Source organism: Zalophus californianus, chromosome 6 (assembly GCF_009762305.2).
Source record: "Zalophus californianus isolate mZalCal1 chromosome 6, mZalCal1.pri.v2, whole genome shotgun sequence".
Classification (NCBI taxonomy): Eukaryota; Metazoa; Chordata; class Mammalia; order Carnivora; family Otariidae; genus Zalophus; species Zalophus californianus.
In genome coordinates, this window is record NC_045600.1 from 105423273 (window position 1) to 105438229 (window position 14957).

The 14957-nt window shown below is 56.1% G+C and overlaps 1 protein-coding gene and 1 long non-coding RNA gene across 3 annotated transcripts in view; one reads left to right on the top strand and one right to left on the bottom strand.

Moving 5' to 3' along the window:
- The first annotated feature begins 362 nt into the window (after positions 1-362).
- Positions 363-8345, top strand: LOC113908574. Its single transcript, XR_003515530.2, has 5 exons — positions 363-421; positions 3856-3958; positions 6374-6450; positions 6808-6851; positions 7982-8345. It is a non-coding gene; the product is annotated as an uncharacterized LOC113908574 (long non-coding RNA).
- Positions 5137-14957, bottom strand: part of IGDCC3 (immunoglobulin superfamily DCC subclass member 3) — a 39864-nt gene continuing 30043 nt past the window's right edge. The window contains exons 3-14 of one of the 2 annotated variants that reach the window (XM_027568820.2): positions 13987-14131; positions 13547-13677; positions 12973-13110; positions 11524-11682; positions 10200-10365; positions 9665-9912; positions 9312-9476; positions 8850-9041; positions 8612-8716; positions 7962-8100; positions 7587-7806; positions 5137-7312 (exon numbers count right to left, since the gene is read on the bottom strand). In XM_027568820.2, coding sequence (XP_027424621.1) covers positions 7085-7312; positions 7587-7806; positions 7962-8100; positions 8612-8716; positions 8850-9041; positions 9312-9476; positions 9665-9912; positions 10200-10365; positions 11524-11682; positions 12973-13110; positions 13547-13677; positions 13987-14131 — 2036 coding nt within the window. In that variant the 3' untranslated portion in view covers positions 5137-7084. Of the gene's footprint in view, positions 7316-7586; positions 7807-7961; positions 8101-8611; positions 8717-8849; positions 9042-9311; positions 9477-9664; positions 9913-10199; positions 10366-11523; positions 11683-12972; positions 13111-13546; positions 13678-13986; positions 14132-14957 lie in introns of both variants that reach the window. The other variant, XM_027568819.2, reaches the window with a different exon arrangement.

The window sequence follows — 14957 nt, forward strand, 5'->3', positions numbered from 1 at the left end:
ATACCACATTTTGTTTATCCATTCATCACCTGGTGGACATTTATTTCCACTTTTGATCTATCACAGATCTTGTAGCTATGAACATCGACGTACAAGTTTTTGTATAAACTTGTGTGTTTTCATTTTTCTTGACTAAACACTGAGAAATGGAACCGCTGGGTCATCTAGTAGCTCTATGTCCATCCTTTTGAGGAATGGGCACTGTTTTTCACAACAGCCGTGCCATTTTACATTCACATTGGCAGTGTGTAAGGGTTTGGAGTTCGCCACATCCTCGACGGCACTTGATAGTATGTGACTTTTTCTTTTTTTTAAGATTTTATTTATTTATTTGACAGAGCACAAAGCAGTGGCAGGCAGAGGGAGAAGCAGACTCTGCAGAGCAGGGAGCCCGATGTGGGGAGCCACCCAGGTGCCCCAAGTATGTGACTTTTTTATTCCAGCTATCCTAGTGGGAACAGAGTGGTATCGCATTGGGGTTTCGCTTTTTATTTATTTAACGTGCTATTGGCCACTTGCATATCTTCTTTGCAGAAATGTGTATTCAGAGCCTTTGCCTATTCTTTTTAAATATTAAGTAATCTCTACACCCAATGTGGGGCTCAGACTCACGACCCCGAGGTCAAGAACTGATTGCTCTACTAACTAAGCCGGCCAGGTGCCCCACCTTTTCCCATTTTTAAATTGGGTTGCTTGTCTTTTTATCATTATTTTTACTGAGTTATGAATTCTTCATATATTCTAGATACAAGTCCTTTATCAGAGATATGACTTGGAAATATTTTCTCCCATTCTGTGCTTGTCTTGGTACTTTCTTGATGGTGTCATTTGAAGCACAAAGTTTTTACTTTTGATGTGTTTTTTTTTTTTTTGGTGGTTTTTGATGGTATTTTTTCTTTTCTTGGATTGTACCTGTGGCATTATGTCAATTTTTGCCTAATCCAAGGTTACAAATCTGTACATCTACGTTTTCTTCTACGTGCCAGCTTTTACATTTAGGTTTTTGCTCCATTTTAATTGTTTTTACATGGTGTGAGGAAGGGGTCCAGATTCATTCTTTTTCATGTGAATATCCTCTTGTCCCAGTGCTTTTTGTTGAGAAGTGTCTTCTTCCCCATGAATGGTTTTGATATCCTTGCCAAAGTTCAATTTATATGTGAGGATTTATTCCTGGGTTGGGTTTTCAGTTCTATCCTGTTGGTCTGTCTGTCTGTCCTTATGTTAGTTACCCCACTCTGTTCATTACTGTAGCTGTGTAGTAAGCTTTGAAATCAGGAAGTGAGTTTTCCAACTCTGTTCTTCTTTGTTCCTTGTATTTCCATATGAATTTTAGGTTTAGCTTATCAGTTTCTGTAAAGAAGCCAGCTGAGTCGACAACCCTTTGAGGTAGGAGCATATTATCCCAATTTTACAGATGAGAAAACTGAGGCCTAAAGAAGTTAAGGCAACTCCTCACAGTCACATGACTAAAAACGGCTGAGCCCAGGGGTCAGACCACACCCGTCAAATGCCACCTGGGCCAGACCACCGCCTCAGCTCCAGGGGATGCCATGCTTCTCACTAGGAGACAGAGCTCGTCATTCTCAACAACAGAGCACGAGCTCTGGGCTAGCTCCCAGGTGGCAAAAGGCTGAGAGTTTCTGGCTGGTGAGCCACCGGCTGGAGTTGGAGAAGCTCCTCCATAAAGTGGCACCCGAGCAGAGCGTGGCAGAGAAACCACTCCCTCTCCTGGGGCTCCGGTTCTTCCTCTCCTAGCCTCAGCCCCAGTAACTGGGGGTTTAGTCACGGGAAAGATGACCCCAAGCTTTCAGGCACAAAACTCCCCTGTCGTTTAACCCAAGGTGGTACCATACCAGCCAGGGATGGGACCAAAGAGTTTACTCTTTGTAGCTTCGTGACAGTGTCCCCAGCATTCCAGTCAGATGTCCTCTTCCTGCGTGCCTGCCTTCAGTTCCCGAGTGGGTCCTGGGGATACAAAGTCTATCGTGGGGAGCCAGACCATGAGGCAAGGACCTGCACAGCACAGGACATGATAGGCATTCAGGGGAGAAGGAGCCCCAGGCTGTGGGCATTTTGGAGTGACGGCCAGGGCCAGACCCTGCTGCAGTGTGGCAGTGGGTACATGGTGCGGGGTGACCATCTGTGTCCTCGGGAGATGCAAGTCCAGGGTACATCCCTCTTGAGCCCGAGGAGCAAGGTCTTTCGCTCCCTGGTCAATCTGGCTCCCTTGGGCCTTCTCTCCCCCTCTACTCTCCTCCCCCCTTTCCTGCCCCAGGTGGCCCCAAGATGGCCGGGGAAGCAACAGAGTTCCCAAATCAGACCCTATAAAGCTGTCTGTGAGAGACGCATGGGTCTAGATCTCCCCCTCCGTGACCTTGGCCTGGACCATCTCTGGTTGTCCCCACTCCTTCACTTCCGCTTCCGGTCCCGATCCCCCTTTCCCTGTCCTGAGCAAGGTGACTCCCTCCCCGCCACCCTTCTCCCTCTCCCTTCCCTCTAGGCTCTGGAGCACAGTTCGGTTTTGAGGGTCTGACTGGGTTGAGTGGAAGGGACTTCAGGCAGGGTGTGGCCAGCCCGGGTGCTAGCCCTGGCCCTGCCTCTAACTTCCCTGTGCCCTTGAGCGGCTCCCACCCTGCATCTGTCTCACGAGAGAGACCGTGGTCCCTTCCAGTGCTGGTATTCTGCGCTCTACCGACCCAGGCTGGTGGGGCTCTCAGGCGTGCACCGGCCTCCTTGCAGGAGAGGGAGCAGGCTGTGGTGTTCACAGGGGCCTCAGGACTGGACACCAGGATCCCTCTTCACTGACGATAGGGATGTGACCCATAAACAGGGCTTGTGTAGGAGTCGGGAGCACCCGTGTCCTCCAGCCCCAGCAGCAGCCCCTTCTGGCTGGGTCCTCTTGCGGGGAGCTTCTTGCTCACCTAGCCCCCAGCTCCCACGTGTTCTCCACCTGCCCCCTGCCCCCGAAGTGGTCCTGTGATAGTTTGAGAACATGTCCATAACGTTGACTCTACTCCCATCAGAAAGTGGAACCTGCTTCCCCTCCCCTGGGATAGGGCTGGCCGTGGTGACTTGCTTCTGATGAACGGAATGTGGCGGAAGTGACACCACACAATGTCCTTGGTTAGATTCGAAATGGTGATGCAGTTTCTGCCTGGCCGGAAACTAGTCTCTAGTCACCTGTCCTTAGACGCCAGCCACCGTGCTTTGAGGAAGCCCAGGCCACTTGGAGAGGCCACGTGGGGTGTGGGAGCCAACAGCCAGCATCAGCCACCTGACGTGAGAGCCAGCAAGCCCTCAGATGATTCCAGCCCCAGCCTTCAAGCCGCAGCCACCGCTGCCTGGGAAAGCAGACAACTGTCCTGCTGAGCCCCTCCCAGACTGCAAATGTCTGACCGAAATAGATGGTAGATCAAGCCACTAAGTTGTGGGGTGGCCTGTGACCGAGCGTTAGACAGTTGGACCCTGTTGCAAGCCCGGGCAGTGGCTGCTTTCTGCCCCTTGGGGCAGAAAGTGTTGTGTATGGGGGTCGGTGTCTTCCGCCTGAGGCCACAGGACTATTGGAGATTGGGAGCCAGATTCCAGCCAGGCACCCCCCCAACCCCGCTTTGACTCCTATTTCTGCTAATCTTCCTAATTGGAACCCTGCTTCCCTTTACCTTAGCTTGGTCCAGCCTTGTTAGAACAGGCCCTGCCTATATTTGCATGTATGCAACTTGCATACATCTACGTGGGTCATACAAGGTGGTTTCTAAATGTTTCTGGATGCCCCCCTGGGGAAGGTACTAGCCTCTTGGACTCTTGGAGGGGACAGGGACACTGGGGGTTCACCTGGTCTACTCCCATCCCCTGCAGGATCTATTTGACCAGATGACAAACCCACGACCTTCCCAGGCAGCCCTCGGATGGCTGGTGTTGTTGAAGAAGTCCTGTGTTGCAAAGTTCTGTGTAAAGAGAGGTGAGGTATTCTGTCGATATTTGGGCTTGGATCTTTTATCTGGGAAAATCTGGGCAAGTCAACCACTTCCCCTGGAGACTCAAGACAGGTACTGTGGCGGCCTCAGGCTTCTCTTTCTCGGTTCAGCATCCACACACCATCACTGTTTCTGGCCTGACCTGCAGGCCTCTTCCAGAAGGGCCAGTCCAGGGCTTTCAAATGTTCTTTTAGGAGCAGAACCCTGTTTTCTCTCTCATGACCCTGAAGTCATGACCTGAGCCAAAATCAAGAGTTGGACGCTTAACTGACTGAGGCACCCAGGTGCCCCCAGAACCCTGTTTTCAAATGAAATCTCATGAAGAGCCCAACATATTAGATAAATTGGAGCCGCTCTTATTGAGTGTGGGCAGGGAGAGTGGAATCCCCCTGCAGAGAGGTTCACCCCCATACCCCTCCCCACAGCTGGAGAAGCCCAGCTTGCAAACCACTGTCCTGGTTTGCTCCTCACAAAATGTGCCTCTGGATATAGAGCCCAGCCCTCTAGACCTGCAGAGCTTCTCAGGGTGAGCCTTGACTCTCCATTTCCGCAGTAGAGGCAACACTGACATTCTAAGCAGTTGCATTGCACCATTGCCTTTTGCTAGGCTTGAGGCCCACTGAGACCTCCAGATCTTTGTCAGCACTACCACCTTTAAGCCAAGTCTCTTGGCCTATCCTAAGCTTTGGCAGCTCCAGACACCTGGCTTCAGGAGCTTGGACTGAGGAGCGGACAGGGAGTAATGGAGAGGCCTGGCCAGGAGTTATGGCTATATAGCCATAACTGTAACCCTGGAAAGAGTCACTCAGCCAGATCCCATTCCTCAACCGTAGATTGGAGACAAAAATAGTCCTTCCTGGCAAACATGCATGAAAAGTACCCGGCTCAGTATGGGAGTGACTGGTCTCAGATTCCTCACTGCCAGCTAAGGAGGTATAGAGCCGTGGTCGGAATACAGACCCTGGAACCCGGTGGCCTGGTCTGGACACAAACTCTGGTCCTACCATAACTAGCTGTGTGAGAGTTTCGACAGTTCCTTCATTTCTCTTCTCCTTTCTCAGTTTCACCATCTGTAAAATGACATGACGATAACTCGACAGTCTACCTTCCCAGAAAGGGTGCGGGGACCCAGGGAACCTGCCTCCGTGTGGGGGCCCAGGATACAAGGTGCCTGTAAGCGGTACACGGGGGCTGCCGTTATTCTGGACTCTGACCCTGTGAGGGTCAGCCGGGCCCACCAGTGGCCCCCCTAATCCCGGCACTGCCACCCCTGCCCAGGACCTGACGGACACAGCCACCAAAAAACTCAAGGTTCACTTTGGCAACAGGACTTTTATTCAGTCAAAATGAGTACAGTGTGACAAAAGTCAGGTCAAGTCAGGCCAGGTGGCTCCTCACCCGGCTCCTACCCCAGACCACTCTTCCCGTGGGAGAGGGGTTTCCGGGATGAGGGGGCTGCCGAGAGGCCAATGCAGGGACAGAGGGGGCACTGTGTGGGAGTTTTGAGGACCTTTGGCACAGGCCCAGCATTTGGGAGAAGGGGCAGACTGCCCTTTCCCGAGTCCACATGGACACGACTCCAGTCTTCTAGGAAAACACCACAAATTCTATCTTCTTCATCTAATTAACTAAACTTGGGGGGGGTTCCCTAGGGGGTTGGGGGTCAGGGACTTTATGGTCTAATCTCATACTTAAGGAATACACTTTTTTTTTTCCTTTAAAAAAAAGTTTTCCTTCTATTTAAAAAAATGAGTTAACCAAAAATAGGTCTTTGTTTTCTTGGGTTTTTTTTTTTCTTCCTACTTTACGTATTTCAAAAAACACCATGACAGAAAAGAAAAACAAGAAGTCACAAGAACATAAATCTTTAAACACACCTTGTATAAAAATATCTTCCAGCCGCATCTGCTGACAGTGGTCGTCCCACTGTCCAGGGGTTGGGTCAGGCCGGCTGTGTCCCATGGGCTAGAGGGCTGGGCCATGTCTGCCAGGGACCCTCCCGACCCAACACACGCACACAGCGGTCACGCGCACAGTATGTTCCAGGGGCCAGCCCGCTCCAGGGGCTCTGGGTCTGGGCAGGATCGGAGGCAGGCTTCAGGGTGACCCTCCCCAACCCCACCCCGGCAAGGCCCGGGCAGGGAGCGGGTTGTCGGGATCCCAGTTAAGGATCAGTTGGCGGAGAGGGTTGAAACTGGAGTGGGCAGACGAGACAGGGTGGAGCAGCGGCAGTGTGCTGGAAGGTGGCTGGTTTGGAGCGATGTGTACTTCAAGGAACACATTTTCCTCTCATTTTTGGCTTTTTTTTTTTTCACATTTTCTTTGACTAATTCCATCTTTGTTTCTGTCGGTCCTGAGAGGCCCACCGTTGGTGACTTAGCCTCTGGCCTCCTCTCTAGGGGCGGGATCGAAGGGCTGCGGGCAGGAAGAGGGTCCAGTGATACAACACAGGCCCGGATAGCCAGCGAGCCTTGAGGTAGATGTTTCTTTCACACCTGGAAATGGGGAAGTGTTTTTTTTTTCCTTTTTTTTTTTTTTTTTTTTTTTAAACTCTGGACAACCATATGGGGAGGGAGAGGGGGTTGCCCCTACAGGGGCTTGAGGTAGGAGTGCATTTGGGGCTCTGTGGGGTGGGGGGGGCTGAGGCCACGGCCCAACTCCCCCAAGAACATTCATTCCGGCTGAGGTAGGTACTGAGAGCCAAATAGCAAAAATCCATCCTGAGAAAACAAGGTCAGTGGAGGGTGACAGTGTCAGGGGCCCAGCCACAGCAGGGGCGTATTTTTGGAGTCTAATTCACCTTCCTCTCTCTTCTCTTTTTCTTTTTTTAAAGGAAAACATTAGTTCCATTCCAAGTCATGTGGATACCAGACAGAGGTGAGGGGGGACATTAGTCCAAGGGAGAGGCTCCTGCAGAAACCCCGCCAGGTCCTGGGGCGGGGGGGCGGGGCGGGGGGTCCCTGCTGAGGCTACTTTAGGTCTTGACCATCTGAGGGTCAGTCAGGACAGAAATGCTGGGAAGCCCCCATCTGAGTCCCACATGACAGGAGAAATCTTGCCTTTGACCTGAGAAGGGGGTGGTGCCCCCTCCAGGACCTGCCAGACACTGGCTACTGTCCCGAGCGAGCTGGCTGGGCAGCTGGTGCAGTGGGAGTCTGGGTAGCCTGTCCTTCGCTGAGGAGGCCGGGGCCTCCGTCCTGGGGTGGCAGGGCGGCTGCAGGGCCTGCGCTGGGGCCCTTGGCTTCTGACATCATCTCTTCCAGAAGGCTGAATCCCTCGAGTGGCAGCATGGAGAACTGGGTCTCCTCACTCAGGGCAGGGTGAGGGTCTCCCAGATCCTGCTGGGGAAAGGGCCGGCGCACCGGCGTCAGCATGAGGGTCAGAGCCCGCGAGCCCCCAGCCAGAGGGTCAGGCCCTGGACCCAATCCCACTCAGGACTCCGGGCCACCCTGCCTGATTCAGGCACTCAGAGAGGGGCGCCGGCTGTAAATTCTGTGCCCGGAGCTTGGAGAAGGCCGAGGACCCAGGCTTGTGAGCAAGGTGAAGGGAGGGCCGGATGGGGAGGTGGTCTGCACCTGAAGCAGGAGGCTCGCTTGAGGTGGGGGCACTCACCATGGGTCTGGGGTCAGGTCTGGGGTCAGGCCGCCCCGCTGCCCCAGCTGGGGGGAACAGCTGTTCCAGTTCTTTCATGTCCACAGGCTTCTTATCTCGGCCCAGCTGGCCCCGCTCTCCCCGGCCCGCCCCATTCAGGGCCAGGATGCTAGGATCCCTTGGGCTCCGGGGGCCCTGAGGAGGGGAGAGCTGGTTTTCTACATCCTTACACAAGAGGACCCTAAGGGTTGAGCCAAGAATTAGGGGGAGGGTTTGGGAGGGGGAGCAAAAACAGAAGGCTGGACACCGTGAGCCCCAACTCTGCTTTCCCCCCCCCCGGCGGCAATGCCTTCCCTAGGGCCCCCCCCGCCCCCCCGCCTCCTGCCTGGGACCCACCTGCCCCTTTGGCCGAACAGGAGGAAGAGGACGCAGAAGATGATGCAGGTGACCCCGATGTGGATGCCAATGACGAGGCCTGTGGTGGGCGTCTGGTTGGTGGGCTCCTCCTTCCGGCAGTCACACGGTGGGCTCAGGGCTAGGGGCAGGGGAGGGTTGGGCCCTGTGGCTCTCCCAGCCCGAAGCTTCTCCAGACACCCGACCTCTGGGAGCTCCTCCTTCCTCAGCTGAACCCGCCTCCACGTCTACATCCCCTTTGCCTTTGGGACCCCAGCCCAACCTTTTCTGGTTCTCTTTACCCGCTACCGAGTACTAACTTTGTGCCCGATACTGCACATAACACCTCTACATGGACCCTTTCATCCTTACCACGGCTTTATAAAGTAGGTGGTATTAAAAATAAATAAATAAAAAAGTAGGTGGTATTATCCCTATTTTATAGAGGAGACAACGGGGACTCAGGGTAAGTAACTTGCCCACGGTCACACAGCTAGAATGTCATACCGCCAAACCTCAAACTCAGATGTAAGCCTAGGTTCGCAAGGGCCCCATGTGCTGTTACACTCGCCCACCTCCCCTGGGTCCCCGTCGCCCCCTCCTCCCTCCACGAGCACCAGTCTTGAGCCCAGCAACCCCCTCCCCCAACTCACCTGTCCTCTCAGATGCTCCCCTCAAAGACACGAAGCGGACCGTGGCATTGCCCTCCCCGTGCTGGTTGTAGGCGAGCAGCTTCACCTCATACACTGCGCTGGGGTCTGAGGGAAAAGCAGTGCTGTGCTGAGTGACCCCCCCACCCCAGCTCCCACCGGCAGCTCTGCTGCAGCAGGGGAATAGAGGTGACTCCTGCGCCGCACCCCTGCCCAGCTCCCCACGCGCGGGCTGCCTCACCGAGCTGGCTGAGGTTGTAGGAGGAGACCGTTGCAGGCAGCACGATGGGGCCGGTGAAGGAGGCCCTGCTCCCTGGGCGGTAGAACAGCTTGAAGCCGCCCTCGTGCTGGGCCAGCCGGGGCCAGGGTCCCCACCGCAGCTGCAGGGACGAGCTGCCCAGGACCCGCACCGACAGCGGGGGCGGGGCAGGGGCTGCAGGCAGAGGAGGTCCGGGGGTGAGGGGCTGGGCCATCTTCCACCTGGGGCCCCCACGAGCCTGGCTGCTCTCTGGCCTCTGCCCCAGGGCCTCTGCTTGCTCAAACCCACCTTTACGTGAACTGGATGCCCCCTTCTCAAGTAGACCCAGACCCCACTCGGCCTCGGGGCCGGGCGCCCGGTGGGCTAGCATGGTGAACAGGTGCGCGTGCTGTTTTGCTCTAATTCCCGGACTGTCTGGTAGCGCACTCTGTACCCAGGCCTCACCTTCGCCCAGGGTGCTGGCCAGCACAGGGGCAGAGGCTGAGCTGGCCCCCCTCGGCGTGTAGGCCTTGATGTAGAAGCTGTAGGCAGTGGAGGGTTCGAGGTCGCTCACCAGGTGCTGAAAGGTGCTCTTGCTGACTGCCTCCTGGTACTCCAGCTCCGGAGGGTCTAGGGAGGTGAAGGGGAGGGCAGGGCAGTGTAAGGGATTCGAGGGAGTCCCACCAGCGCTGGTGAAATGAGGGCATCCAGGGTGCAGGGGAGGGACAAGGGAGGGAAGGGGTTGGGTTAGGACACTCAGGATTGAAAGGGATGAGAAACAGTGAATAAAAAGAAGGGGCTACGGAGCCCCCACTCACCAGCAGCCTTCCTGATGTGCAGGACATAGCCAATAATCTCCTTGGTGTTGACCAGGGGTTCATTCCAGGACACACGGACCTCAGTGGATGACACGGAGACTGCCTGCACATTGAGGGGGGGGCCAGGAAGACCCTCAGCCCATAGCACGGTCAGCCTGGCACTGGCCTGGGAGGATCCAGCACTGTTCTCGGCCACGCACTGGTAGATGGCCTCGTCTTCAGGACCGATCCCAGAAATTGTCAGGGTGCTGTAGGGGGAGGGAGAGCCTCAGATCGCCTCCTCCTCCCAGAGTATCCCTGAAATTTGGCCAGATCACCCCGTTTGAGAGATGGAGAAACAGCCCCTCCAGCAGACACGACTTGTCTGAGGTCTCTCCGTAAGTCGGGGACAGACCTGGAACTCAAACCCAAAGTCTCCGGATCCAATTTAGTGCTCTTTCCTGGCAGGAGGGGCACAGCCCATTCAGGCCATTCATCCGGGCCCCCTTCCCCGCATCTTCCCCCGTTCCCACCCCAGCACACACCACACACATGCCTGTTGTTGTTCTTGAGCCTGACGTGGCCTCCTGGCCCCAGCACCTGTCCATTCTTCAACCATGTGACGTGTGGGGGCGGCTCCCCCTGGGCTTGGCAGGTGAACATGGCTGTGGTCCCAGCTGGCCTGGAGATGGACTGGGGGTGCTGGACAAACTCGGCTGGGGCTGGGGTGGGGAGCAGAGAGAAGCCGTGAGGGGTAGGTGGACGGGCACGAGAAAGCTGTGAGTGAAGGGATGGGTGGGTATGGGGACAAGGTGGGCTCGGGATGCACACATCCGCCCCTCAGAGAATCCTCCAGGTGGAGCCCACCCTCCACCCTGGCCCAGGCTTCAGGAGATGACAGCAGGCCTCAGCTCACTGGCCCCAGCGAGGCAGACCCAGGAGAGGACTCCATTTTAATGACTATTTAAAAGACTGACATTTGTATCCGAAAGCAATCAAGCTGAGCTCCCTGTTCAGGAAATTGTTAAATAAATAAATGTGCTAATAGGTTTGGCTGCACCTCGAAGGCGGTAATGACGGGGAGATGGATGAGCCCTCAGTACCAGCTCCCCTCGCCCCTACATTCAATTCCCCCCTCCTCCAATCCCAGGCCTCCAGCTTCCATTAACACCCGAGAAATGAAATGCTCCATCACTTTCATTTGGACAGATTAACGGCACATGGAATGCTAAACAAACAGGCATTTAAGTTCCTAATTCCCCTATCTCCCACCCCTTTCCCAGCTCCCTGGGAGGGAACCACCCCAGAAAGCCCCTGAGAATGGGATCCCAGCCCAGTTCCTGGGGACAGTTGAGCCCCAGTGCAGGAGGAGGGACAGAAGGACCTGATCAGCTTCAGAGGCTAACACCCGCGCCCCCCGCCGGACGCATTGGAGACCAGCTGTACATGTGCACGTGTGCGGGGCAGGAGCTGGGGTGTGAGTGAGAAGGAGAAACACCTGAGAGCGTGCAGGCAGGTGTGAGCGTGCAGGTGCCACGTGTGTGTGAAGGAACACAGCACGTGGGGAGGAGGGCACGTGTGAAGAACAGAGGGTTGGGGGAGGCAGCGGAGATTATAAAATGGGAATGACTGGGCATGGGCGGAGGGATGGCAAGGGCACCCCGAGGGGCACGCAGGGGCCGATAACCCAGAATGCATTCCCCTTCTCGGCACATGCCTTCCTGGGGGAGAGCTGGGGGCTGCCTTTTGGCCTGGAGGCCCGGAGAGGGGCAGGGGCCAGGGTTAGGAGTCCAGGGCCCTGAGCTTGGGTCAGGGCTGGTGATGAAGCCAGGAAGGAATGGGGCAGGAGAAGAGGGCTGCGGGCCTGGGGAGCTCCATACCTTGCACCACCAGCCGGCCCTGCGCTGTTCTCCTCACCCGGGTGCCTGGCCTGTTGGCCGCGCAGACATAGACGCCGGAGTGCTGGACCGTCACGTCTGAGATGATAAGATTTCCAGTGCCCAGCACCTGGATGCCCTCCACCCCAATGGGGCGGCCATCTGAGGAGGTAGGGGAGGGGGTAAGAGTGTGGAAGAGGGCAAGTGAGGAATGGTCCAGGGAACCTCAATCTTTCACTCTGCACCCTTCCTCCCAAGCATCAGGGCGTTGCGGAAGCAGCAGGACCAGCACTGCAAACTTGCCTATTAGCAGAGACCTGGGCTCTAACTCTAGCATTTTTACCGATTCGCTGGCAACCTTCAAGTCCCTTCCCCTCAGGAAAGTAAAGGGTTCGGATTAGATGGGCGTTTCCCAGCCTGGTTTGTCTCTCTTGAAAAAAGTCCATGCTCAAATTTTCATTCCACTTGTGGACTGTCACATTGCCCTTTTAATACAAAGGCTCTGAGAAGTCCCGCAGCAAAGGGACCTGGTTAAACCTGTTTTCCAAAGTTGTTAGACGTTAGACCACCAAGCCATTCTTTCCTCCCTGCAGATCACGCTTTGGGAAATGTTGGACCAGATGGTCCTTGCAGTGCCTATGGGCTCCTCCTAATGGTGAGGCCACTCTTTCCAGCCTCTCCCAGGGACTGGGCCCTCCCCCCACCCCAGGATCAGATTAGCACAGTCAGAATGCAAGGAGACAGCTCCCCATTCAGTCGCTGAAGTGGTGAAATCTACTCCATTATCCTGCCTGCTGCCCCCTCCTTCCCTGATCACTCAGCTGCTACAATGTGGCACAGTCTCCTTGTGAATGCGACCCCACCCCAGCCCCTCCAGACTCTCCTTCCCCTAGTGACCTTTCCGCTCAGACAATGTGGGCCCATCTGCACCCTTTCACTTCTCTTCTTCAGCTGCCTAGGGATTTAGGCTGGGGATTTAGGGGGCCAGGCTAGAGACTGGGGGGCCCACAGATAGGGTGTGACAACTGGCTGAGATTTTGAGGGGTTTGGAGTGGCACTGCCGGGGAGTATAGCCAGGGTGCCGAGGGCAGGGACACGCAGGAGGGAAAAGAACCTGGGGGAAGGAAAGCTGCCGCGGGGGTGGGGAGGGGTGGGGTGGGTGGTTCCTGGAGAGCCTGGTGCCAGCAAGGCAGGCCTGCCGGGACTGGATGAGGTAACCCAGGGAGCTAAGCCACCCGTGCAGGGGGAGGGAGAATGTAGTGGGCAGGCCGACCTCCCCAGTCCTGCCAAGCAGAGGGAAACTTACCCCCTCCATAAGGCCCCAGAGAGCACCGACCCCCATGGAGAACAAACAGGATTCAAAGTCCCCCCCCCAACAGCTGGGTGATGAGACCGCCCTCCCAGGAGGTGGGACAGGGGTGGGAGAGGCAGGGGCTGTAGGATGAGGCTCACCCAGGCGGCTCCAGGACACAATGGGGCGCGGGTTGCCCGTGGCGACACACTCAAGCACTGCGGTCTGGTGCACCGTCAGGGTGAGGTTCTCAGGCCCCACGAGAATCACTGGCTCCTTGTAGGCCCCAGAGCCCGAGCCTGGGAGGAAGAGGCCATGTTTTTTCACTTGAGCTGTGACCCTTCCCACCTCATCCCACCCACAACCCAGGACACGGGGAGTGGGGAACAAAATTCAGCCCAGAAACCAGGTCCTGTAAGGCAGAGAGGAGCTGCTAGGGGCGCCAGGGCCTTGCACACCTCCATCCCGTAGCTCCCAGCCTTGCAGGGGCCCTCTAGCAATGGGAGAGCCCCAGGGGTAAGCAGAGGATGGGCTTCCCTGGGGAGAGCTGAGCCAAAGAGTGGGCCTCTGAACCCTCACCACAAGGAGCACAGAGCTGTGAGCTTAGAAGGTGCCCTGCGTTGTGCACTTGGCTGACAAGTCTCCAGGGCTCAGTTGAACAGGGATTGGTCTGAGGGTGAGGAGAAGTCAGGGGGCTGGTTAGGGGCAGAACCAGTCAGAGCAAAAAACCCTCACCTGACACGGTGAGCCTGGCCCCGTGGCTGACCCGGACACTGGCAATATTCGAGGCCACACAGTGGAAGACACCACTGTCCTCAGCCCGAAGTCCTGTGATCTGCAAGACCCCCTTGGGCAGCAATGTATACCTGTTTTGGGGGGGGGGAGCAGAGCTGACCGCCAGCACAACCACGGGCACCATCAGCCATAGGGACACTGACGTCACACAGACACAGCCAGGTCCCAAAGTCAGCATCATCATCACAGACCCACACTAGGGCTCTCACAATTACAGCCTTGACAATGATCACACACAGTCCTCACGGATAAATCCACCAGCCTCAGATCTGGGCCCTGCCAGCCACACGGACACTTAATCTCAACACAGCTGCAGAAGCACCACCCTGGAGGCTGCCCACCTCCCCGTCTTCCCTCCAGCTTTCCCACGCGTGGCTCACCGCTCATCGTCCGTGTCAATGGGGACTCTGTTCTTCTCCCACGTGATCAGGGGTTTGGGAAGCCCATGGATTTGGCACTGGAAGCGGGCCACACCGCCCTCCTCTCCCACGGCGGCCTGGGGATGCACGTGGAAGTCCGACATGGCTGGTGAAAAATAGGGATGTGTGTATGGAAGAGGCACACTGCTGAGGTGTGAGGGGGAGGAGGGGTGGGGTGTCACAGTCCCATGTCCTGGAGCCCCGGACCTCACCCACCCTGGGGGCTGCAAGTTTTCCTGGAGCTAGCAGATGCAGGGCAAAGGCTTGGGGGGGACACACCATCACTGACCCTGCCTCCCACCGTAAGAAGCATCTCCCCCTAAGGGGTGGTATATGGCTGGGACATGCTGAGAAAGGTCTGGACAAAGTCTTGGACAGCAAGCCTCTAACAAGGAGATCTTGGGCTGGTGATCCACAAAGGCCCTACTCCCACTGTTTCTGCTGCTTTCAGATGCAGCTGTATAAACTCCCCCTAAGGCATCGAAGGCCTGAGTAGTATGCCACCTGGTTTACAGATTAGGAAACTGAGGTCCCGAGAGGGGAAGCGGTTAGTCCGGTGGCGCCCAGCAGAGACACCAGTCGTTAGACCCTGCTTACCAGCGCCCAGCAGCCTTTTTTATTTTTTGCCTTTCCTCAGTTCCCCCGTCCCCAGTTCTGCAGCGTCTCGATGCACCCCGAGAGGGTGGTATATCCATCCAAGGTGACAAGCCTCTCAGAAGACTGTCAGACCTACAATCTACATTTCAATGTGTCATAAATATTCAGGGACCCCCTCCCCACCTATTGGGGATCTGAACTGCTTGAACTCTGGTCTGAAGAGGCAGGGCCAGAGGGGCTATAGTGCACCCCCACACACCCCATTTTAGGCTGGTTAAGTGTCCCTACCCACCCTCATTCCCACCCATCCCCAACACCCCCCACCCCCGTGAGCC